Source organism: Platichthys flesus, chromosome 6 (genome assembly GCF_949316205.1).
Source record: "Platichthys flesus chromosome 6, fPlaFle2.1, whole genome shotgun sequence".
Taxonomy (NCBI): domain Eukaryota; kingdom Metazoa; phylum Chordata; class Actinopteri; order Pleuronectiformes; family Pleuronectidae; genus Platichthys; species Platichthys flesus.
Genome location: NC_084950.1, coordinates 25,949,188 through 25,976,664, shown reverse-complemented (window position 1 = coordinate 25,976,664; position 27,477 = coordinate 25,949,188). Strand labels below are relative to the sequence as shown.

At 41.1% G+C, this 27,477-nt stretch overlaps 1 protein-coding gene across 1 annotated transcript in view; it reads left to right on the top strand.

The window, feature by feature from the left end:
• LOC133955393 (RNA-binding Raly-like protein) overlaps positions 1-21,831 on the top strand; it is a 62,361-nt gene extending 40,530 nt beyond the window's left edge. The window contains exons 4-8 of the mRNA XM_062390216.1: positions 8,815-8,999; positions 11,452-11,565; positions 13,348-13,487; positions 15,171-15,222; positions 19,644-21,831. Coding sequence (XP_062246200.1) covers positions 8,815-8,999; positions 11,452-11,565; positions 13,348-13,487; positions 15,171-15,209 — 478 coding nt within the window. The 3' untranslated portion in view covers positions 15,210-15,222; positions 19,644-21,831. The remainder of the gene's footprint in view (positions 1-8,814; positions 9,000-11,451; positions 11,566-13,347; positions 13,488-15,170; positions 15,223-19,643) is intronic.
• Positions 21,832-27,477: the final 5,646 nt, after the last annotated feature.

The window sequence follows — 27,477 nt, the reverse complement described above, 5'->3', positions numbered from 1 at the left end:
GGGAATATGCTAACTAGTGAGCCTGTTATGTGTTCCACGCCACTGCGGTGTGGCTATTCTCCATAGGCGCATGCCTGCTGGAGAATATGCTACCTAGTGAGCCTGCTATGTGTTCCACGCCACTGCGGTGTGGCTATTCTCCATAGGCGCATGCCTGCTGGAGAATATGCTACCTAGTGAGCCTGCTATGTGTTCCACGCCACTGCGGTGTGGCTATTCTCCATAGGCGCATGCCTGCTGGAGAATATGCTACCTAGTGAGCCTGTTATGTGTTCCACGCCACTGCGGTGTGGCTATTCTCCATAGGCGCATGCCTGCTGGAGAATATGCTACCTAGTGAGCCTGTTATGTGTTCCACGCCACTGCGGTGTGGCTATTCTCCATAGGCGCATGTCTGCTGGGGAATATGCTACCTAGTGAGCCTGTTATGTGTTCCACGCCACTGCGGTGTGGCTATTCTCCATAGGCGCATGCCTGCTGGGGAATATGCTACCTAGTGAGCCTGTTATGTGTTCCACGCCACTGCGGTGTGGCTATTCACCATAGGCGCATGCCTGCTGGAGAATATGCTACCTAGTGAGCCTGTTATGTGTTCCACGCCACTGCGGTGTGGCTATTCTCCATAGGCGCATGCCTGCTGGGGAATATGCTACCTAGTGAGCCTGTTATGTGTTCCACGCCACTGCGGTGTGGCTATTCTCCATAGGCGCATGCCTGCTGGGGAATATGCTACCTAGTGAGCCTGTTATGTGTTCCACGCCACTGCGGTGTGGCTATTCTCCATAGGCGCATGCCTGCTGGAGAATATGCTACCTAGTGAGCCTGTTATGTGTTCCACGCCACTGCGGTGTGGCTATTCTCCATAGGCGCATGCCTGCTGCAGAATATGCTACCTAGTGAGCCTGCTATGTGTTCCACGCCACTGCGGTGTGGCTATTCTCCATAGGCGCATGCCTGCTGGAGAATATGCTACCTAGTGAGCCTGTTATGTGTTCCACGCCACTGCGGTGTGGCTATTCTCCATAGGCGCATGCCTGCTGGAGAATATGCTACCTAGTGAGCCTGTTATGTGTTCCACGCCACTGCGGTGTGGCTATTCTCCATAGGCGCATGCCTGCTGGAGAATATGCTACCTAGTGAGCCTGTTATGTGTTCCACGCCACTGCGGTGTGGCTATTCTCCATGGCGCATGCCTGCAGGAGAATATGCTACCTGTGAAACTGTGATGCGCACCATGCACCCCCGTGGTGTGGTCATTCGCTGTAGGCACATTGTCGCGGGAGACTATATACTGCCTGGTGAGGTTCCCCCCAACTGCCCTGGCTGTAGGAGAATATATTGTGAACTTGGCACATGGCAACCTATACCCCAGAATTTAACACTCTAAGTCCAGCAAACCACCTGAAATGCAACAATTTATTTTTTCCCTCTGCTTCAACTTCTACAGACCTCAGAGTGACAATGGGAGCCACAACAACTAGGGCTGCACAATTAATCGAATTGCATGATCGTCAGCGATATTGACATTTAAAATGCGTGATTTGCTACATATCCAATCAAGCGCTTTTTCGACTAACATTCGCTAACCACCAGAGGGAGAACAAGATGGGAGTTGTCATGCAAGCACCATGCAGAGATAACCAGAACAAACGTTTTGTCTGCAGCCAGTTCCGATATTTCTTAGAAGAGTAGAGACAGAGAGTAGCCAGTCACGGTGTCGTGTGAAAGGTAAATCAATTATCAGGAGCAGAAGGTGAGGAGCTAGTCCTTCGAAAAGGATCATCATCCGTTGTTTGGTAGTTTTGGAATTTAGGGCAAGTGATGATAACCAAGAACAAATCATGCCAGAGTACGTTGAGAGTTGTGTTTGCGCCGCATAGCAATACAACTACCTTGTTTAACCACCTGAAAAAAACAACCCACAAACCATAGTACAAGTGCATCAAGGCCAAAGCTAACATTACCTCCCTGAATCTCCGTCCATGTCCAACGTCAACATATAGCGTATCCATCCCCTTCCCGAAGACAATAACGGATGCGATCACATTTCATTTGGCCAAAGACAGGTGTCCCATAAATACTGTGAGCAATGATCAAGCACAACAATGGAGCCATACATGTCCCTGACAATTCACTGCATCGATTGTAATTTGCAATGAAGAGTCGATGCTTACAGACGTCATTTTTTCCCATAAGAACCAACAGGAGAGTCGATTGCCCAGGACCTAATGAAAGATGTGTACATTAGCTGGAATGTAGCACAACATGGAAGTGAAAGCAGTGTTCTTGTGCATTTAAACATAGAAACGCTATAAAAAAATATTTTGTTCCTAAAATGTATTAATAATCATGATATTAATATTGATCTAAATAATCGTAATTATGATTTTGGCCATAGTCATGCAGGCCTTACGACAACGCTGCGCACAGAAGTGTTGTGGTGTCTTGACACAACAGTAAACCACCACTCTCTCACATCCAATGAAAGATGTTCAGAAATTTTCAAAGAAGGTTTCCCGAGACGGACATCGCCAAGACGTTAATCTGCGGAAAGGAAAACCCGGGTACTGCTCAGTGTGTCTATGAACTGTTTCTCACACCACAAGTAGATTATGACCACCAACAGTAGATTCTGACATATTTACTTCCTCAAAGTGCACCAGATTGTAGTCGACAATCCGAAGACAAAATATTTGCTCGCGAATTTAATATTCGATCATTCGTTAGTTACCTCATAGTGCGTGTTATTCGCGCAGCTGTAATCAACTTTGTTTTACCGGAGGTGCTGATGGAAGTAGCTGAGGAGTGAGCCATCTCACTCCCTTCCTATCCCTGAAACTCGGGCATGTGCAATGGGACAAATATAGCACATGGCACGTCCGTTGCGAAATCATCGCATGCCAGAAGTCATAAGAAAGTCATATATACAAGTTATTTACAATTATTGCATTCAACATCTATGAGGGCCCATTTGAGGGTTCAGTATCTTGCACAAGATTGAACCCCAACCTTTGGTTGGAGGAAGACCACTCTACCCACATATATATTATATTATATAATTGAATGTTTCCGGAATAACAAAACATTTTACCTGCAGCATTTGATACCTTTGGGAAAGGTACTGTTGTCAGGAGACAGGAGCTTCAAACCCATGGCTGGAGATTGGACTACAACTCCCATAATCCTGCTGGAGTGACGTACCAGGAAGTACTATAGCACGAGCCGGTACCGTTGTTTACATCACGTACAGGGAAGATGGCGTGTGATTCAAGACTGAATTGTTTCATTCATAATGTTCAGTGCAGACTTCATTCAGCAGAGGAGACAGGATGAAAGCCCCAGCGGATCCAGTCGCGCTTTCTTTGCCTCCGAGGGACAACATCCCGCGGTGAGGGAGAAGTTGGTAGAGCAGAGATGTTCCGGGAAGAATCCGTCAGCAAAGCTGCCGTCAGTGACGCTGCCACCAGCATTTGTTCGGCCTCGCGGAACCACCTTCAGTCAAGAAGTAGTTGAAACTAACTCGTGGCTCAGACCGGATGAATTAAACGCTTCGGGTGCGCAGCTCCTCCAGGATGTGGTGCGCGCTGAGAGGCCCGCGGGAGTCGTGGTGCAGACGCTTGACGGCCGATTCACACGTAGTGAATCTTGAAGGACCGAGCCGAAATTTCGGAAATAAAGCTAACTTTTTCAGAGGAGGAATCACGGATTAAGAGAGACCCACGGAGGAACAACGGTCACTTGGTCAACGGCTGAGACGCTGAAGCAACAGGTAGCAATACTGCAGCAGCAGTGCGAGCAAGAGGGGTTGATGGGAAATGTCTCTCTGGTTAAATAGACCACCTGATAAGGTGGGTGTGTATTATAGATGGTTGTGGAGATTGAGGTATGTCACATGATGTATGTCACGTGATGTATGTCACGTGATTGGCGCAGCGCATCTCGAGTTGCCTGCCAGAACTAGCTCGCAGGCGTCGCCATATAACTGAGACTTTGTTACTGAAATCCTATCCACACTAATATGTTAGGATATTTTTGCAAAAACAGCGTTTTGTCCTCTTATCCAAACACTTTCCAAAGTGCAGATTATTATATATTTTTTTTTGTAAAACGTAGCATTTTGAAAATAACATCACACCTACTCTACACACATGCCCACTGTTGCATAATGCTCTACACTGGTTTCTTAATGTTTGGAAAACACTGCTTGTTCTAATTACAAGTTTGCAGCTAAAGTTTGGATCATCGCACCTCATTAACAGCATTCACAGGCATCTGCCCTGTCCAAATTATTTGAACCACAGCCTTCTCTTCTGGTAAATGATGGATCATTGATATAGACTTTGTCACTCACCACCTACTGGCTGAAAATGCTTGTTTGATAGATCGTCACCTAACCTGGACAGAGATATTTTGTAAATGAAGGTTGTATTGTGAGCAAATCTTAAAATCCAGCAGAATCCAGACTGAATCAAGCTCATCAAAAATCTATTTTCATGAAACCGGGCAAATGGAGGATTCCCAATACACAGAGCATGTAATCTTTCATTTCAGGTGTTAACCTGAAAATCCCCTCGACATATTTTTCATGGCCTATACCTTAGTAATGCCCAGGCCTTTGAAGTGTAAATCCAGTTTCCATGCCACTAACTCATCTTTGAAAATGAAATGAGTGGGTGCATTCAGGTGTGTTTTTAGTCATTTTTAAATGTGTATATGTGTGTTGGTGGAAGATATGAAGTGAATTCATGTGTCCCCTGCAGTCAGTCCTCCTCCAGCTGGAGATGGCTATCTTGATAGACAGCAGAGGTTGCCAGGGAGAGGAAAGACCTCCTGATCACCTCCTCCATCGCTCACTTCTTCAAATTGGAGCTGTCAATCAGCTCTCCGCCACTGCACATCACACTCTCTCAGAAAGAAACAACCGTGGGAGAAAACACGTCCCCAACACGCCACTGGAACCTGTTCGAAAAATGACTAAATGCAGGAAGCAATGAAAAGATGCAATGTGGGGTTTCTCAATGAAATTAAATCAGTAGGGGTTGTCTCTTTTTTTGGGATAAATCATTTTCACACCAGGGATCCAAATACATTCAAGCAGTATTCAAATATCGACGGTTGTTGAAATTAATTAGTTTCATCTTCCTTGTGCTCACTAAAGTCAAAGTCCTTAAGTACAGTACGTGGGTATAATTTATAACAGTAGATACTGTCCAACACTGATAATACATAAAAGAAAAGTTTTATCTCTGCCAAGAGGTGATATTTTCATCATCAACTGCTTGTGTGTTAGTTAGCTGTATTACCCATAAACTACTGAACCAATTTCAATGAAAGTTCCTGGCAGGGTGGAAGGTGGCGAAATAAGGAACCTAATAAAGATATAATAATGAGAATTCTTCAATAAAATGTTTAAAACAGACACTGGGCACTGCAACTAACTATCAAATGCAGCAACAGAGCAAAACACCAAATTAGAGCTCTCTTGTGAGAAGGGTAAAAAAAGATTTTGGTTCATAATAAAAAGGTAGCTGGACAAATTCCAATATTACACAGTCTAAATAATGAATGGGCAACACTCTTTTGACATAGTGTCATTGGCAATCATCTTGGCGGAGGAATGCTTGTTTAGTTTGCCCTTTTAGTTGAAATGTAAGATTTTTTTTTAAAAAAGGTTTTGGATTTCTTTGGGTGATTAATATTTTGAAAAGTGATCATAAAAAACGTTGTTATACTGAACAAAAAACTTTAACAAAATGTTTTGATGAACAGTAAATTAACTTTTCACTTTACTCCTAAACAATCATCAATCAAATTGTATTTGTATAGCCCATATTCACAAATCCCAATTTGTCTCATAGGGCTTTAACATTGTGAGACATCCTCTGTCCTTAACCCTCAGCAAGAGTAAGGAAAAACTACTAAAAACCCTGTTAACAGGGTAAAAATACTTAGAAACCTCAGAGAGAGCCACATGTGAGGGATCCCTCTCCCAGGATGGACAGAAGTGCAATAGATGTCAGGTGTAGGAAAACATCATCAAGATTAAAGTTTTTAGCAGCATTGATGAGGGTAAATATTTTGAAGGATAACTTCAATACTGTATGTCAAGTAGTCCTGCTGCAATCATAGTCTATGGTCAGCAGCCAGCAAGATTATGATCCGCCATCCAGATCAGATGCCACATTTTCAACTGCCTGGGCTCTGAGTATTAAGATCTCTGCCAAGGCTGATTTCCTATCACGTCACATATAATTTGACTTGCCACAGTTTCATAATTAACCAAATATTATTTTACACTTCTCATAGTAACATAAGAGATCTTTAACTTGGTGTTTTGCTCTGTAGCGGTATGTTATTTGCTGTGCGCTAGCTCGAAGCTATCATGAGCTCACGCTATCATCCCATTCGTTTTTGCCAACCATATAGACTGCCAGACCTCATAATTCCAGCTGCAGTTGTGCATGTATACGCTAGTGCAGGCCAGGGGTAGGCAACCTTTACTATTGATGGGGCCATTCTGCCCCCTCTTCCCCCAAATTAAATCTGCATGGAGCCGCAAAACATTTTTGATAACACAGCTTTAAAGTTATATATATATATATAGTTACACAATATATATAAAATCTATAGTTTGCTGCATTTATTATATGATAGAACGACAATAAAAAAATCTGTTGACAATTTATTGCTATTTTTACCTGTTACAACGAAGGAAAACACCAAACTCTTATGAAGAAGAGAACTAAATACATTGGTATTTGAAGGCCTACTTTGAAATAAATGAAACACAGAACTATGCTTTTTCACTCTTCTCCAGTTGCTTTTCAGCAAATGCTATGTGCTTGCTCTAGAAAAGTCTTTCGACATTACATTTTTTGTTGATTGCTAATTCCTCACCATATATCAAGCATACAGATAAGCCAGCAGCGTTGGGCAGCGAAAGCAAATGAATCTGTCCACACATAATTAATCTCTCTATTTTCGGGGTCAGAAACTATACCACCAGCAGGGAAAAGCACCAGGCCAGAGACATAATAGGATGTGACGCATATTTAGGTTGACGAAATATTTAAAAAAAAAGTGAGAGCAGGTCAAACTGGAGGCAAACTAACTGCAGCTTCTGCTCTGATCAAGAAGCTCCAGCGCTGATCTCTGAGCAGCTTTGACCAGAGAAACTGTGTTTTCACTGTTTCCACTGTAAAGAAGCAGCCGGTAAGTCACTGAATGAGCTTTGATCTCCCTGTGTGTGACTCTCTGAGCTAGTGAAAAATATGCACAACACGCACAACACTGTACAGGGAGCCACTGCAAAGGGGCTGAAGAGCTGCATGCAGCTCCAGAGCCACGGGTTGCCGACACCTGCTATTGTGGCATGGATTGCAATTCTCTCTCTCATTTTAGAACTTCTGTTTCACTGTCATTCGGAATCTGTTGTGCGTGACAGTGATATTCATGTGCTCGCATGTGCATCCCCTCATCCCCTCATCAATGATCATGAAAATCTGTCCAGTATTTTTTTGTTATAGATGTATGGGTTTTCCCAATGTCTTTATTCAAGAGCGTGGTTTGATATGGCGTATTGATTTGACAATCAGATTTTGTTATGCTCTCACATACCCTGCTTGTGCTTGGATCTGCTGATTTGCAACAACTCTGTCAAAATTCCCCAACCAATAGAATGCCAGTTACTGTGATGACAAATTAAATTGCCCCAGTGATCTTCCTTGGCCCACCATGTTTTTTTTTACATGTTTTATTTAGGATTTCTAGCTCTGTGGGGCTTTTCCCTCTCAGGTAAATATAGTCATTAGTCATTAATGGGGCTTTTGGCGACCCTGGGCAGTTGCTTACTTTGTCATCCAGCTACGGCCACAGAGCTCCATGCTTGTTTAAAATCTATTTAAAACATCTATCTATCACAAACAAATGGATGACATTTTCTTTAATCATCATGAACAAATACAGACACTGTATGGTTTATTTGACCTCTCACCGGCCTTCTGCCGCAATTTCGCAGGAAAGGACAAAATGTTGATTAATCCACCACTAAAACAGACAGTTACAAAATCTTCAGTCTTCAGAATTGGATAAAGTAGGGACATCAGAAAGTGTTGGAGAGCTGGACTTTTAACACAAAAACAAAGTAACAACAGGCTTATCTGTATTGGTATGTATGGTATTAATCACTCATGCCTAAGAGAAAAGAAGTTACACACCTTGTATTCGATTTATATGTCTTTGAGTAACAAAAAATGTCCATAGTAAAAGCTAAAAAACTTAAATTATTTATTATAAAACTTTTAATTTTTTTTGTATAAATAACTTCACTGGCTCAGCCACAAACCAAACTGCTCTTCACTCTGTTACAAACATAAAGCCCCACTTCATTACAGTGATAAAACAGTCAAAATACAAACAAGCACAAATGGCAGAGCCTCAGGCAGAGGCGCATTAAAAAAGTTTGTCTACAACCTGTTTGTGTGTGAATGTGTGTGAGAGAGTGTGTGTGTGTCCTTGGCAAAATAATTGGGACTGACAACATTATTGCAATAAAGGTGACAATTGCACAATGGTGCAATAATATTTTGCCAAGGACACACACACACATACACACACACAAATCACTTAACCTTACATTTTGGGAAGAAACAAATGTGTTCAAAAATGTTGGCATGTTCATGTTATCCTGATGAAAGAAAGATATCATGATAAACTTATTGTGAGAGTTTTTTAGTGATGTGCAGTAAAATCATATATCGTCCCATTCCTATTGTTTGTCTGTGTGTTTCCAACTTACATGTGGGTTTTTTGCAGGGTATTCGACTACCAGCGTGTCCCATCCTCTGTCCCAGTGGATCCCAGTCCCATCAAGAGGCCCCGACCTTCCTCCTCATCTTCCTCTTCCTCCTCCACAGCAGCTCTGAGGATGAGGAGAAACAGAGCATCCAGCAGGTCCAACAAAACACTCAGCCCTGCCTCCAGCAGCAAAAAAGCCAAACGTAAGAGATGCTTTATTCACACTCTCCACCTGTTCAGGGTCAGGGTCGCTGCAGTGTTCAGCACCAACACATACAGCTCACATCTTTCTGACAAATGGAAACATTTGGTGTGACAAACATTTTTGGTGGAAAGTAAGATTAATTTTAAACTACTTTGAGGTACAGAACTTGTATTTGTCTTTAGTCGTTCTATTTAAGATACCTCATTTTAAAGACAAATATTGCATGTTTTTCTCGCAATTCACTAGTTATGTTGCGGTTTCATACTATATTTCAAACTAATAAATGTAAAGTCATAATATTCAAGATTATGCTGCAGAGCAATATATAATGTAGCAACATAAGTTATCCCTACACAACAATGCCAGGGTGAGGAGACACTTACCTATCATTGTGTATAATTAAAAAGCCTTCGAGGACCATCATAAATTATCGAACACATATATCAAACTAAGCTCTCTGATGCGATTGCTGGAATTGAATTTTTCTTATTGCGAGTAATCTGATGTCAGATGGCAGTGATGATGATGATGATGTCTCAAACAAATCCTCCAACCAGAGAGAAAAACTGGAAATGTCTTGTAGTGTCTTTACAGTCTATCTTCAATATATCATGCTATATATGCTATAAGGGGCGGTGTGGCCAAGGGGGTAGAGCGGGCGTTCTCCAACATGAAATGCTTGCCGGCTCAAACCCCACTCTTCCCCATCTGCATGCCGAAGTGTCCTTGGCAAGATACTGAACCCCTAAGTGGCCCCTCATAAATGTTTAGTGTACTAAAAATGTAAGTCGCTTTGGACAAAAGCGTCAGCTAAATGACATGTAATGTAATGTTATATCATTAATCTGGTCTGCTACGGTTCTCTGTAATTTTGTCAACTCATGGACACTTCGTAGCCATTTAAATTTTTCTGGTTCAAGCAGGGCCACAACATCAACAATACTCCTTCATAAGCGCTGCATCTGAATGAGGCACTAAGTGCCAAATGTTGCTGGAGGCCAGTCAATCCCCAACCCCCCCGTATCCATAGAATCCAATAATAAACTATCCCTGTGCATTTTTTTCTGAAACCACAGCCATAACCATCCACTATGACTGCAGGAAATCATTAATTAAACCCAATAGAAAGCACCCCCTTGATTGTTCAAAAGCCTTAAAATGAAATGATTACTTTATACTACATTCTTGATTTTCCGGTTCTCTTCTCAAAGTGAAGTCTTATAAACAAGTCTAAATTAATCTCAACTTTTAGCCACATCTTGTCCAGTGATCACCACGATAGATGGAGTCCATTCTGTCAATTACAAAATTTTGCACTTTCCTGATAATTGAATGGATCATATCAAAGCTTCACACCGAAGATTTATATTTTTTGGTTATGTTTTTGTATTTTAATTAACCTTGTCCAGTGGCTTTTAAACTTCAAACCTGTACAAGAGACTGGGATCCTGTGTTCACATATATAAACACTTGCGACTCTAATATTATATTGTCCTTTTTAAAATCTTAAATCCGCAAACCTGAAGCACTCCAGGATGTTTCCTTTTTAAAATCCCTGTTCATGTAATCTCCTGCCTGTATAGTGGCTCGTCTCACTGGTAGGGTCCCCAGGGTACTGGAGAAAAGGCGGATTGGGTGGGGCACCAGATGGTTTCTTCATTAAACGCTTCTCTACCGCCAGGCTCTCCACCTGGCTATAATCCAGTTCAGCCTATCAGCGCTCGCAATTAGAGTTAATAGTGCATAGCAAATAAGAATTGTTTATACTAGTTTATTACAAGCCTTAATAGTTTTTACTGCACCCCATCACAAGGAAATTAGAATGCCTTTGCTAGCTTCTGAGGTCGAAAAGCTTTCAGTGGTGATGTAGTTTTCAGGGTCGTTTGGTGAGCTGTTGGTGCACTGGTGATCCATTAGAGAGCACAGCGAACGTGAAGGCTCCTGCAGTTGAAAGAGGTAGGTGTGCAATGCTGAGAGTTGTTGATGGTGCAGGGCTACAGGCTTGATGAGTGCAGGGGTCACTGGATGACATGGCATGTTCCATGTTGTTTTGGGGTATTATGGTCCCAACTATGATAGACATGTAGACACAACTGTATGTGGTTGTTGAGGCCTTCCACCAGATGTTGAACCTCCTGCCGGTATTTTCTCTCATTTAGCCTCTTTAGAGCATTACTGGGGTGCAATGCTGCTGGGGGGGAGATAAGGTCTGCCTCTCAGTTGGTGTTACAGTTCTTCCAAAAAGGGACAGTTTGCTGGCCAATCAGCATGATCCACACTAAACTGACCAAATTTTCGTGAATGACTTGATTTTGTCATGTTAAAACAGAATAGGGACAAACTGCTGAAAATGGAAGAACATGATTTTCTAAGGGGCCGCAAATAATGTTGTTTCTATATTGTCTATATTAATCCACCATATATTCCCTTCTCTTTCTGTCCCCCTGCAGTGAAGATGACAGAGCTTCTGGCCATAAAGAGGGAGTTGACAGTGATCAAGGTTCAGATCGACAGCCTGTTGGACCGTGTGGACAAAATGGACAGACAGAGGAAGGACTGCTCAGGTACAGACTGAACGTGATGAATTATTATTATTATTTATCCTCTCTGTCAATTCGCTGTTGCACTGGATTCAGTTTTGTTTGTTAGTGTCACTGCTGTTGTTTTTTCTGGACAGTTCTTTAGGCATCCCCATTTCTTCTGTTTTTAAAAATAAGCTACTCCTCAAGAAAATGTTTTTCAACAGACACTTCTCCCACCCTTCTATCCCCAGCCACCCCTTGACGATAAAGTCAGCTAAACCAATGTCTCTGTGTAACTGAGAAGTTTCCATTTATTTTTCAGTTCCAGGGTGACATTATTACAGCAAAAGAGGTATTGCTCCCATTCACGCTCAACAGTTGGAAACTGATCCGTTCAGTTCATCGTTCACCTAAAAACTATGAGCATGGTCGTGTAGTTTCACACTGAAGTTAAGGGTGAAAAGGGCTATATATAAGGGGTGGCCGATATATTGAATTTACTCATTGAATTTAATATTTGTACAGCGATTTAGAGGAGATTTCAGAATATCGAGATATATCGTTAATCACAATATAGCCAAAGCATATCGCGATAATCGATTTAGGCCATATGGTTCAGCCCTACATGATATTATTTCTTACAGTATATAATATTAATGCAATTTAGTTTTATTAAAAAGAACAATATCAAATTCATACATTAGTCTGATCCAGGTTTAATCCAGCCAGAGACCAACTGAACTTTAAATTAAAGAGTATTATTGCAAATGCTCTGCTGGGGAGTAAGTGTCTGTACCATCAGATGTGATACTCTATCGTAGTGCATCTGTGACTAATGGTTCAATGACAAAACTGCTACCAGTGGAGCGTGGATTATGACAGGCCTCATAACCTTTCATAAGCTTCCCTTCAAAGCTCAGGAATTATCTTGTTGTCAGTCAACTGTGTGTGTGTGTTCGTGTATTTCACTCTGGAAATAAAAAATAGGGGAATTATCCAAAATGGCATTTTCATGATTTTTAGTCATTCAGATCAATACCCTCTACGACTAAAAGTATAAAGCTACTTTAAAGTTCAGTGACAGCCTAGTGACAGGTAAATAAACTCAGCAGCGTCACAAGTTCCATCTGAAACCCAGTAGATATTGGTTTGTTAATTTGGAGAACATAAGAAGTGTCGATGAGGATGATGACAACACTAAATACCAAGATGTCCTTCTAATCAATCATGTCACAATCAGAGACTGTATATAAAAAGGTCACAATGAACTGAGTTTAACCTCAACCAATAATAACAATTGCAAATTTTATTTCTATAGCACCTTTAAAAAGACAGTTACAAAGTGCATTGCATCATAAAAATAAAGAATTGAAGGCCAACAATAGGAAAACATTTAAAGCAGTTTAAGAATTACACATTAGACAACATTAGGGCAGAAATATATAAGAATTAAGAACATTATAGATGGAAAAAGAGTCAAATGAAAAGAAACAAAATTATCAAAATAGTCAATAAGATTAGAGCCAGGATAAAAACCGGTAAACTAAAGGTTAAGTCGTTTTTTTATTTTTATTACCAGTTTAAAGAAATACTGTGTGTCAAAGAAAGCATCTGACTAAATGGAAATGCTGCAGAGTGTGTGTGTTCGGATGGACTGAAACCTTTGTATTTATTTAGAGTAGTGCATCACCATACGTTCTTTTCATGGCAAAGTCAAAACCCCTGCAGAGCTAACCACACTAAGGCTTTCTTTCTCAGTCAAGGTCTGCAGGATATGGTCCTCACAATGGTGCTAATCCTTCTGTTTGTATCTGTGTTTGTCAGAGTGTCCTCAGAGCAGGGAGCCCAGTGTGTCAGGCTCTCCTCACCGGAGTTCAATCAGCAGTCTAGAGAGAGAAAGTCCTGAACCAGGAGAGGCCAGCGAGGACGACCAGCTGCCTTACCACCACTACTACCCCCACAGGGTAAATACATACCACTACTACCCCCACATAGTAAATACATACCACTACTACTAACCCCACAGCGTAAGTATATTCTTCCGACCACCCTCCAACCATAAGGTCGGCGGTACGATCCCAGTCTTCCCCATCTGCATGCCGAAGTGTCCTTGGGCAAGATGCTGAACCCTGAGTTTCCCCTCATAGATGCACTGTATGAATGTGTTGGTGAATAGGTGAATGGCAAACTATACTGTAAAGAGCTTTGAGTGGTCATCAAGACTAGAAAAACACTATATAAATACAAACCATTTACCAAAACCATACTACCCCCACAGGTTAAACATATCACTACTACCCTCACAGGGTAAATACATACAACTTCTACCTCCACATGGTAAATACATACCACTACTACCCCCACAGGGTTGGTATATACCACAACTATACCCCCACAGGATAATATACAGTACATACCACTGCTACCCCGACAGGGTAAAAATATACCTTAAGTCAATACTACCCAAACCTCTACAACTACTAGTACATGCGGTATTTTTCCACACAGATTTTCCAATAGTTACCTTCAACTACTCCCCCGCGGGGTAAATTATTACCCCAACTACTGCCTTGTGGCTCTCAGCATTGCTGTAGAAGCTGATGTTAGTCTGCACTCTAGTGGAGAGTCAATTACTTACACCAGCTTCTTGTAGCTCATCAAAATCAGGAAATGCTGCTGTTAGTTGTGTTTGTATGTTTTAACTGCAGGGCACAACTGTGTGGGACATTTTTATTTTATATTATAAATTAATTTGCTGATTATTTTCTCAATAAAATAATGTAGATATTTATCAATATACAAATGTCAAAGAAAAGTGTAAAATGCCTGTCACTGTTTTTTAAAGTCCAATGCATCTGTATCTACTGACCAACAGGTGAGGATGTACTAGCAGCATGCCTACGTTTGCTGAATCCAGACAGGATTAGTAGTTCCAATGAAATCCTTTAGCCTTAGGTAGAGCTTCAAAAAATATATTGCGATGGACTGTGTGATGTTTGGTTCAGATTTAGTAGAAGAACAAGGACAAGTGAAGAAGACTGTAGCTAATGACAAAGTACAATTTGAGGAGATCCTTTTTAGCTGTCTGATACCATCCCTTCTCCTGTCTTTACAGTAACAGCATGTTTCACACATCTCCACACACCCACTGTCCCAAAGACAATTTGTGTAATCTGTAGTGGCTGAAGATGTGTTTACTGTTGCCTTGTAGGTCTTTGTATTCAGCACCTCGCTGGAATTATCAGCCTTGTGGAGCACGGTGTGTTCAGTCTTTCTGTTTCTTTACAACGAAACTTAATTGATATAGAATTAGCCTGCAGGCTTCCTACCTGCCTGACAGAGCGAAGCTGCCTCATTATTCTGAGCAGACGCAGAGAACAGACCATCCCTCTGACAGGAGTGTGTGTGGATAAAGTGTGTGTTTGCAATTACCATTGTATGTGTGTGTGTGTGCAAATTAGAATTTTTTTGAAGGATAAACAACTATGTGTGTAATCAGCAATGTCATTGTGAAGATAAGGCTGTGGTGATGATGATGATGTTGATGATGGTGATGATGATGGTGATGATGATTGTGATGAAGTCTTGCTAAATGTGTTGTACCTGACCTAGTGTCTTGTTAAGAGCGTCTTCCTGTGTGTTTCCAGATAAAGCGGCATCAGTCTGATCTGGAGGACGACCTGTGATGCTGCAGCTCAGGTAAGAATTCTCAAACTGAGACACCGAGAACAAAGAGTGCTGTTATTAGATGTTTCAATGCATTAAATACATGTGTTAATTATGGGTGCCATGCAATGCACTACATATTACTATTCCGTGGTGCTTATTATGGGTGCCGCCTAGTGGCTGCCACCTAGTGCCACCCGCCATGCAATGCACTACATATTACTATTCCGTGGTGCTTATTATTCTTATATCTTCTTCCGTCTTTATTTCGGTATGCTTCTCCTCCCACAAATTTTGACGCACATTCACGAGACCTGGAAATAACCTTGCGGAATTACGTCGAATAGTGTGCTATTACTTTTATAAGAAATTCGTCCAACAGTTACCTCAAAGATCGCGATAACGCGACCAAAAACGACAAATGGGACTCAAGGTCTCTCGCCCTAAAGAGCGAGAGTGCGAAAATGACCTGTTTTGAGGTACCCCGGGTGCACTAAAACTGCTCTCAAATCCCCAAACGAAGGTCCTCAGACATGATTTTTAGATATTTGAGGTGGTGAGATTGTTTCCTTCGCAGACATGTCACTCTCAAATCTCTCGGACCTTTGCTTATATACACATCGAAAAATCGAGGAATTAATTCCGGATCCTTCTCCCATTGGAGCCCCATGTTAATTCTGAAGATTTTTCTGAAAAGATTAAAACTGAAAAATAAAACGTAAATCGCTCCCACAGCTCCATTTCTCAGCTCTCACGAATAAAAATATATATCTGGTTGTAGTCTAAACTCTTGTGATTCTCAAAATGTTTTCATTTTCCAGATAGGACTTATAGTTTTTGAGTAACAAGTATTTGTTTGATAACGGTGCTAGAGTGTGAAAAAATGTCTCTTCCATTAAAAGTAATGATGGAGAAGGAGGAGAATTTATGAAATGAGAAGTACGTTTCTAAACTGCTCGTACGGCCTCATTTTTTTACTTCAATCAATAATATAGATATGTACTTGTTCGTCCAAGTCTCGTGATTCTCACGGTCTTTTCATTTCATGGATAGGAGTTATAGATTTTGAATTAAAGCATTTTGTTCGGGACGTTCTCCAGAGGGCTGATATTCCCCTCACTGTCTATCGCACCTGGCGTAATCAGAGTCACACACACAGGGGGAGGGGGGACAGTCAGATCTATTTTTAGACTTCACAGGTGGTGTAATCAGAGTCACACACACACGCAGAGGGAGGGGGGCCAAAAGGGACAGTGAGATCTATTTTTAGACTTCACAGGTGGTAATCAGCACTGCAGGTCGTTCAGTTAGTAGAGCAGAGGGACAGTAACCCAAAATGGCGTGTTGAAGTCCAGGTGTGGGTAAGACACAAACATTGAATTTTTTCTTTTCCTTTCAGGGGGGAACTGTTGAATTCTTTAAATAATCAACTGTCAATGATATCTAAAGTCAATGTGATTGGATTAGTGGGTCTGCCGCTGACTCAGTGATCCAATGGTTGTGACTTCAAAACCAACAGAAGGCAAAAATTATTTTTGAACAAATATATTAATATATCTGGTTGTAGTGTCAAGCCTTGTGGTTCTCAAAATGTGTTTATTTTCCAGATAGGACTTATAGTTTTTGAGAAACAAGTATTTGTTTGATGACAGTGTTTGAGTGAAATGAGAAGTAGGTTTCTAAACTGCTCGCATGGCCTCATTTTTTTGCTCTAAATAATGATATAGATATGTACTTGTTCGTCCAAGTGTTGTGGTTCTCAAGGTGTTTTAATTTCTCTGATAGGAGTTATAGATTTTGAATTAGAGCATTTTGTTCAGGACGTTCTCCTGATGTCTAATCTGTCATTCACTCTCTCCCACACCTGTTGTCATTAGTGAGTTACACACGCTGAGGGAGGGGCCATTGGGGAGAGGGGGACAGTGAGAGATTTATATTAACCACTTCAAAGGTGTTGGTCAACAGCATAGGTAGTCTAGTGGTTACAGAAGAGGCTTAGTAACTCAGAGGTTGAGGGTTCAAGTCCAACTGAGTGCAGAACTTTACCGATTGCTAAAACTTCATTTTCACACTGACCACTAGATGGCGCTATCCCTATCAATGAATACACCCTAATATATCTGTTCAGGTCTGGCATCTGATGAAGTGTGTCCAATTTGGGACAGATGGCTCAAACTTCATTTTCACACCGACCACTAGATGGCGCTATCACTATCACTGCATACACATTAATATATTTGTTCAAAAGTAATTTTTGGTTGCTAATGGTTTTGAACTCACAAACAGTGGATCATTGAGTCAGCAGCTCAACCCACTGATCCAATTAAATTGACCTTAAACATCAATGACAATTGTGTATTTAAAGAGTTTAAAGTTTCCCTTCTGAAAGACACAGAAAATGACAATGTTAAAGTTCTGCCCTCAGTTGGACTTGAACCCTCGACCTCTGAATTACTGACCCCTCTTCTGTAACCACTAGACTACCTATGCTGTTGACCAACACCTTTGAAGTGGTTAATATAAATCTCTCACTGTCCCCCTCTCCCCAATGGCCCCTCCCTCAACGTGTGTAACTCACTAATGACAACAGGTGTGGGAGAGAGTGAATGACAGATTAGACATCAGGAGAACGTCCCAAACAAAATGCTCTAATTAAAAAAAAAACTCCTATCCAACAAATGAAAACACTGTGAGAATCACAAGGCTTGGATGAACAAGTACATATCTATATTATAGTTTAGAGTCAAAAAATGAGTCCGTAAGAGCAGTTTAGAAACGTACTTCTCATTTCATAAATTCTCCTCCTTCTCCATCATTACTTTTAACGGAAGAGACATTTTTCCACAGTCTCTCTCTCTCTCTCTCTCTCTCTCTCTCTCTCTCTCTCTCTCTCTCTCTCTCTCTCTCTTGGTCTCTCTCTCTACTCTGGGTCTCTCTCTCTCAAATTTACACAGAGTGTCTCTCTTCCCTCCCCAAAATAAAATATTTAGTCTGGAACCGGCAGATTCTAGGCACCCATTCGAAATTTCTCGGCAGGAGAAATTTTCAAATCATGTCTGTTTGCTTCTGTTCTGTATATTCACATTATGTTTTCTTAAGGTGCAACGCATTGAGCTCTCACAGCTATCTCCTGACTTTTTGACTTGTGCCACTAGCAGCTTCACTCATTTAATGAAATAGATCAACATCTTCTGCATGCATTGCCACAACCTTTTGGTGCCCAATGGCTTTGGAGATAGTCTGATTTATCCCATGCCTCTATGAGATTGACATTTTTTATTTGGCAATACATTTTTCAAAGACTAAAGGGATGGTCCAGAAATTTGTTCCACATTTAATGTCCATGTTGATAAATTGTGATAACTTTCCTGATCATATAACTTTTCATCCAGCGCCACCAAATGGTCAAAATCTCAATTTGTTCAGTGCTTCTGTTTATGACAAAATACTTGCTAAACTAATGACCTTCTCATCAGCAAGTGCTGTACAGATGTTATAATACAAACATGCTAAGCTTAGATGTTGGAAATCATTAACTTCTAAACATAAGCATGCATTTTTATTTCATAGGATGTTAGTTCAAAGCACTAAGCCAAAGATTTGATGTCAGATCTTGCAGCTACTGGTAAATAGTTTCAGTTCATCTCAGCACATCTAGACATAACCTTTTTGAAATAGTTAGGACATATACGAAATTGTTAAATGTCCGATGTCAAAGTGTTCTGTAATTCACTAAAATACATTATCCAAACAGTTCCTGCAACTGTTAAAGCGAGAAATTACATCACAGCATAAATAGATGCCTGAATGAGCTCATGTGATAACACAGCAGGAGATCTCCTCTGCAGGATTCACTGCAAGCAAGTGGAGGTGTCAATGACGTTTATAACATGGGACAGTCACAAAACTTAATAAAACTAAAAGATACAAATATCTCAGGATGAAAAAGTGGAATCATACACATAGAAGACACAGGCAAAGTTGTCTAGAAAGCTATGGCTGATAAGAACTGGGACAGGGATGTGTCATAGAGAAGAACATGTGATCTACATAGTCAAATGTAAATGTTACAACCTGCCTCTGTCTGCTGCACCAGCCCTCACCTGAACACTCCAGAGATTTCTGTGCTGAGAAAGTGTCTGAGCGGAGAATTTCCCGCTGCGTTGCTGGTGTCCACAGCGTATGTGTCTTTAAATCATGAAATGGTGAACTGATCTGTGGCTTGTAGCATCTTTGAAGTCGAAAAAGCTGCTGATAAGCTTTACCAATAGTATGGTTAAGAGCAATTTACACTTGATTTGATTCGACAATATAGCTCCTTTCCCACTGAGATTCACATCCTAATAAGCCAAGAGAAGCAAGATAAACTATGTTGTTATAGCTTAGCTTGAGTGTTTGAGTCCTGCAGATCTATAGACGTTTACTCACTCACTCTTCTTTTGTTTGCTCTCCAGAAACTGACGCTTGAATTGATAACAGCTGGGATAAAAATGCTACGAGGAGGCGCTGGCGTTATCAACTTCAGATCGACCCCACTCCACATCTGAATAAGTCACAATCATTGATGCCTTCTTAGTTCTCGTCTCCATTCCACAGTACAAACAAAATCCCACGTGTACCTGATCTGATGCTCCATGCTAACATATCGACACATGGGACGCAGTAACTAAATGTATATGTTCCCTGTAAAGCACCATAGAGGATGTCCTACCTTTCAGGCAGCCATTAAGTCAACTACAGTATTGGCAGTTATTTTATTTCCCCCTTGCATATTGATGCGATTAAAGATGATCCAGCATCTTAAAATGTTTACCTTCCCAAAAGTATCGAATTCATGAGCTATGTTTGCCAGATTTTCAGTTGTCACACATGCACCTGATTATAAAATCTGCTACAGCAACCCATTGAGGCCAAAAGTATGTACTATACAGTACACACATAGACTATACGATGTTTACAGTATGACCAAAAAAACAACAGAAAATATTCAAATTGGTCTTGTTTATTCCTCTAAACAGTTGCTGCCCATGTTGTGCTCCATTCAGACCTATGTTAATAAAGTAATTGTGGCAGCAGCTGGCAGCTGGCAGCTCCTAATCACAGTTTATTTTCATCAGATCTGTGGTTATTATGTGTAACCAGCTGTGTACAGGACTGCTTTACCGTTCTGGAATTAAGGCTCAGTAAGCACGCTTTTACAAATCCACTCAGGAAATCAGTCATAAACTGATAGACTATCAATTTCCAATAAGGATAACTTTACCACATCATTTTTGGCAACCAATATATTGCTCTATCCCACTGTCAAATGATGATGTACTGACTGCACTGACAACTTAAGCCTGTGTACATACACATACATATTCTAATCTCAAAACACTATTATCTTTTGTTGAGTTGCTTCTAGGGTTGCAAAATTCCAGGAATATTCAAAGATGGAAACTTTCCATGGGAATTAACGGGAATTAACATAAATATAAACATTTGTTTTGTCATAGGCTGATTTGAGCCCTGAGGAAACTTTGGGCACTTGACTATATGATTCTGGATCTGTGTCATTCTTAACATAGGTCTTTGCATCGTATTTGCAAATGTACACAGCCTTTCCTTCTACATTGGCTAGGGTGAAATGTCTCCACACATGAGATAGTGCACGTAGAATTGTTCTGTAGAATAAGATGAGAAAAAAGCTTGTAAAAAAACACTAATGCAATGCCAGAGATATAAATAGTTGGCCAAACAATTGGATTCGTCTTTAAAAATATTTTACAATTGATGGATAAATGAATAGAAAGAGGGTAGATGGACAGATGAACAATCCTCAATCAGCATGTTAATATATTTTCCCCAGTAATATCATCGAAGCTTACCTGACTAGTCCTGCACACTACAGCTGGCCTCAATAGCGCTGCTGTAGTGTGCAGGATGCTGGGAATTATCTGCACAAGTGATGGAGAAATGCACAGTGCAGGGTTGCAATTCACCGAGCAGCATGTGCTGCATTCCATACATCTTTAATATAGAGTTTTGAATGATGTTTTTTTTGCTCAGCGTTTAATTTGCGTATATATATATTTTTTTTTAATCCCCCAAATTCCCGAGCTGAATATTCCCATGGAAACGTTTCTGAAAATGTACCGGAAAGTCTCTGCCCCTTTGCAACCGTAGTTGCTTCCAATATATTTGATTTGCATTGTTGGACATGATTTTATTTTCAACAGATTGTGGGTGACTGACTTTGCGCCGAGCACAGCCACAATACGATGTGTGAAACCATACAAAGTCCTCTAGCTTCTTTACCCTGCTGGATTATATGGACAACTGTGACCGACTGTAAACCGAATGCTCATGTCAAATATTTGTCAGTTGGATAACGATACTTGAAAATATTTATGTGTACAGTAGTGGCTCTTTATACTTACACATTATTTCAAACTTTAAAAATATGATTATAAAATGTTTAATAAGAAATTATGTAACTGGAGGTACTCCATCAGTTTGGAAATATGACAACTCTTCATTTAGTTTCATTGTAGTTTCTGCTGTTGATGTATTTGTGTTTGTTCAGTTTATGAATGTGATGTATTTTAATGTGAGTGTAGGAAAGGTATTTTTCATAAAATAAAGGTGTGTTTTGCCCTTTGTAACTATATGAATTATTTTTTTCCAGTTCAGTGTGTAGTAATTTAAATGATTTTAGTGCTATGGTTTAATTCAACACTAAAAGCACTGTCCTGGTGCAGAGTGGGACATCAGGAGGATCATGGATGTGGTGTCGACAGGACGTTAAGTTTAGCGCTCTGACGAGATGAAATCGAGCTGTTAGAGGTGAAGCAGATGTACCTGGATGCAGGATATGTGTGTGGTCCTTGTGCTCCAGATGTCTCCTATGCGCTCATGGTCCAAGATTGGGAAGTTCATGGTGTCAGGGCGACCATGAACACCTCCAGCAGCCGCAGGATGATGTGCGCCACAGGATGGTGTGTGTGATGATGTGTGGTGATGATGTGCGAAACAGGATGATGTGCGCAGCAGGATGATGTGAACCGCAGGATGATGTGCGGTGAAGGATGATGTGTGCCGAGCAATGATGTGCGGTGATGATGATATGCACCGCAGGATGATGTACACTACACGATAATGTGCGCAGGACATGTGTGCAGCAGGATGATGTGCATGGCAGGACGATGTGAGTGATGATATGCGCCGCAGGATGATGTGTGCCAAGCGATGATGTGCGGTGATGATGATATGCGCCGCAGGATGATGTGCACGGCAGGATGATGTGCGGTGATGATGAGCGCTGCAGGATGATGTGCGCTGCAGGATGATGTGCGGTGATGATGTGCGGTGCAGGATGATGTGTGCCGAGCGATGATGTGCGGTGATGATGATATGCACCGCAGGATGATGTACGCTGCACAACGATATGCGGCGCAGGACGATGTGCGCCACACCATGATGTGCTCCACACCATGATGTGCTCCAAAGGATGAAGTGCACCACAGGAAGATGTGCGCTGCAAGATGATGTGCACTGCACGATGATGTGCGATGTGCGCCGCACGATGATGTGCGGTGATGATGATATGCGCAGCAGGATGATGTGTGCTGCAAGACGATGTGCGCTGCACGCATCCTGTGTGATGTTAATAAAGTTGTAATTGCATCGTCGTGGTCTTGTGAGTGTGTTTGTATTTGTGGCTGGGAGCGACTTGCACATGAATAATGAATAAGTGTGTGTCTCTGAGAGAGTGAGCGGAGCGGGGGGCGGAGCATATTGATTATATTTTTATCAATATGTAAAAAGCTGAAGAGTGAACAATATAACACAACATTTTGAATAACTGACTGATTGTATTCTCTAATGAGTCTAAAATACAATAGACTCAATCAATCTCGAACAATTACTCAAGAGAAATTTAATAATTTATTGATAATTAATAAATCATAAGTATTTCTAATTGGAAATGTCTGATACCACGTTCATATTCACTTGATCTAGATTTGTTTTTGGATCTGCACTAAACTCATAAATATTTATAAATATATAAATAGATTCTGGACCACTGATATTAAATAGGTTATTTCCTGATTCATAAAGCAACATTCTACGTTTAATGTTCATCTGTCCAGTAGTTTTTTAACAGACTGACAGACAAATCCAGATAAATACATGACCACAGTGACAGAGTTAATAATCAGATCAGCCCTGAACTACAGCGCTACACAACCCCAGCTACAGCTACATGATGGCAAACTGGTTAAAAGCTCAACTATAACTTTGTTGCTTGAATTCGTTGAAAATGGTCTGTGTTAAATACAGGTACATATTTGTTTGCCTTGATGACAGTTTATGTCCACTAGAGGGTGCTACAGCTCCACAAACGCCACATCCCTCAGCGAGACGTACAGAGCTTCATTGTATGATAGCACCAGACTCACAGGGAGTCAGTCTTACCATGCAACTGTGGATCCTCTGTGGAGATATGAGAGTAATTGTTACTTCAATTCCAAGACTTCACTGTCGAGAATTGCAGTTTTCCAAAATATAGACCATCAATATCCTCTGTAAGAAACAAACATCATGAACTTTCGTCTAATTGTAATGTTGAATAATGTTATTGGCAATATTATTCCTGATGATACAAACCGAGGATGTATTGAGAGATATTGCCATCCTCTGTTTGTATCATCAGTAATTGTAGTAATCTGACAGGAAAGAGGAGAGAGTTTTTTAAATCTCAATATATATTTTGGGTGTCAAGACTAAGTAATAAGGGGACTATGTATATTGCAGTGGATATGTATGTTTATGTAAGGGGAACTAATATATAGCCCATGTTTTATTTGATGTGTTATTTGTGCGGTTTATGTTCAGGGTTGTTATTATTTCACATATCAAATTTTTGGGATATATAAGATCATATAAATGTTGTAACCCCTTGTAAAAAAGTCAGTGAACTTAAGTTGAAACATACTAAATGTGGAGGATAAAGATTAAGCTTCAAAACAATTAAGTTTCTTTAAGCTCTCCATCTGAGCGCACATGTCACACACACATTCTTACTCATACAAATATAAATGCCTTTGCTTTCCTTCCATCATTTTTTCTCCTGTCGCTGTCGCACTGTTTATAGCATCCAATGTTCGCCCCCTTATGTAAAAGTGTGAGAAGATTTAAGATGTTGGCTGGGTATTGTTTTAAAGTGTGTGCTGACACAATGCTGAAGATTTGTTGATGATACTGAAACAGTACAATTTCGAAACATTACCCAGCGAAATAAACACTCAAATTAATTTTTTTCTCTCAACACAGACAAAGAATGTACAACAGGAATTTTTCTAAATAAAATAGTCTTTCTTTCCTGTGATTTACAGAGAGAGGATGATTTATGCGATAACCCCACTCTTATTTCCAGAGCAGGAAATAAAGCGGTCCAAGTCCTGTTTTACTCTTTGCTGTTTCCAGCTTCTCAAATGTGTGGACTTTGCTGGTGTCTCTTGTTAAATGTTAAATTGTGTAAATTATTGTTAATGCTCAGATTGTTGTGACAAATCTTGATCATTAGCAAAACATTGCAGTTAAACACCAAGCGCTGCGGAAACATGATCCTATTGAGTTTCTTTGTTTTCAAATGTTGTCCACATTTATATTATGATGTAGGTCAAGGCTGGTTTGTTTCCTGCTCTGAATATAAGAGTGGGGTTGTTGCATAAAGCATCTTCAGATTGCAGATCGCAGGAAACAAATAAAGCTGCTCTTCAGAAATATCCCTGTGATAGGGCTAATCCAAGCAGAAGAACTCGAGCAGTAAATGAACTGGAGAAGAGATGGTGGTAAATCTGCAGGCTCAGGAACTTTCCTTCCCCATCAAACAACTTGACAACGAGCACTTAACGCTGACAAGATTTGATACGAGTCTACGCGAGAAAAGAAAAACAGTTCCTGAACATTACCTAGAACATACCAGCTTTTAAAATATCCACTTTTAGATCAGCTCCCCCTCTTAAGATCCCCAACTAAGTTAATTCACTCCATCCTCCCTCCGTATCGTGCAACAGTCGTTAATTTGAGGGAGACGGGACAGACCAAACAAACACACACAAAATATGTTCCCAAAAATCTGTGGTCCAGATGCGCTCTGCACATACCACAGCTGCACTAACATGGCTTTATGCAACAAGATGGCCTGTCATTAATGCAGAGTGCCGCGCCGGATGCGCTCCGTCAACCCCCCTGCCTCCCATTCCCTCCCAGTTCCCCCCACAGCCCCCCCCCCCCGTAACCCCCAGCAGCGTCTGTATCCCATCATCCTCCTCTCTTTTAAACATGCTCACACTCATCAGCCTGAGGTTATGAGGCTTGTGGCACGCGTGGCGCATTCCTGGGACGTGATGCGAAACAGAAATGCATTAAATTCCCGATCTGGAATCCATCGCAGGGGGTGTGTGCGTGTGTGTGTGTGTGTGTGTGTGTGTGTGTGTGTGTGTGTGTGTGTGTGTGTGTGTGTGTGTGTGTGTGTGTGCGTGAGCAGCAGCAATTTTGCAAGTGAGTGTGTGTGAATGTGGGGGTGGGAGGGTTGGAAAATGAGGATAAGGTGGGTTTAAGGGGTCTCACTGCCCCCTTGAGTACCACAGCATCTGAGATACACAGTGTCTAAAGGCATCGGAGGAATTCACAATATATAGGGTTAGAAAGTTTCAGAAATCTTGGGTATTTATAGCGAACAGGGTTTTCAAGAGCCCAGGGGTTTGTGGAGGTTTACGGAGCAGAGGGGGACTCTTGGGACAGTAGAATAAAATGCCTGCAGATCATTTACCTTCTTTCACAGTATCACACATGACAATTCATCGACCCCAGGGGTATGATAGAGCCGCATTAAGAGTTCAGGGAAGCATCTGGCGAGAGAGTAGACAAAAATAGCAAATCACTGCATCTTCATATTATAGATCTCTACAGAAGATTTAAAGGTCCCCAGAGAATTCCAGTAAGGGTCAACGGCACAAACAGATGTACTCCTCCACCTCATAAAAATGAAAAACACCAAAAGTTGGTCCAGAGAGTGAGGAATTAACAGCAGCATTCCACTTCACAACAACTACGGTGACTATTTCTGTTAAGAGCGGCTCTGCCTCACCGGCGGAATTTCACCTTCAACCTTATTTTACCTGAATGTCATCTCTCGTCCACCAGCACATGTTTCTCCACATCGGCCTCTTGACATTTCACAACATCTCATTAGAGTTGGATTTGTGTAATGTGTGATTTACACCAATAACTGAAGGTTTTAGTTTAGAAATTTCGTGAGGTTCAAGGGTGCAAGGCGGAATTTGGGACAAAGGATCTGGCTCTAATCATTGCATCTGACTGAGGTTGACTCTGCACCCACAGGAAGGCCAAGCCCGAGGCCACAGCAGGGAAATCAAACCCCATCTTTCTCAATTGTTCATTCCAGATATAAATATCTTTTGACAACATAAACAGCTAAGCTAAAAGTGAGCCGTGTGCCATTCTGATCTCCCATCACTATTTTTACCCTCATAAGTTAGGGGTTACTGTGGATGCATGTAGAAGTACACCTGGGTGCACACACACATTTAAAATGCATGCATCAACAATCACTACACCTCTAAATGCTAACGCTCTAATGTATGAGTGCTGTATGTACACATACAAACTATACATAATTGCAGTGAAGCAAAATACAAACCTGTGCAAACACAGGTGCATGACAACACACACACATGTAAACAGAGATTCTAAAAAAAACTCCAACTTGATATGAACTGTAATGAGGAATCAGTGAGTGACTAATCATCTACTCTATCTGAAAGGAATGCTTAACGTGACAAGACAGAAAGACTTCAAAAGTCAGCTTCTCATCCTCTTCCTCCCCCATGAACACAAAAGAATATTTGGCAAGGCGCAAATATAAAACACAAGTGTTTCTTTGAAAAAAAAAAAAAAGACCTGCAACCCCCATGGACTGTGCAGCACTCCTGCCAGCAAATACAGCTATTCATTTCTCAGTGAAACCGCCTGAGTAATGGCTGAGCCAAGTTTAGAGCTGGCTCCCTACCAGAGCATTGTTTACCAGCATCGCAGTTTTATATAGAGTATATGAAATGGTGCTAAAAATACCCAAGGCTTAAAGGAAGCCAGTCGGCGAGTCAGAAGAGCTCTTCTTTACCGGGTGCAAGGCCAAGTCCTTGATGAGGCGATGCCAAGGGTAGAATTACCTACACACTCCTGTATAATCATCCCTTCAATAAACACACAACCTGC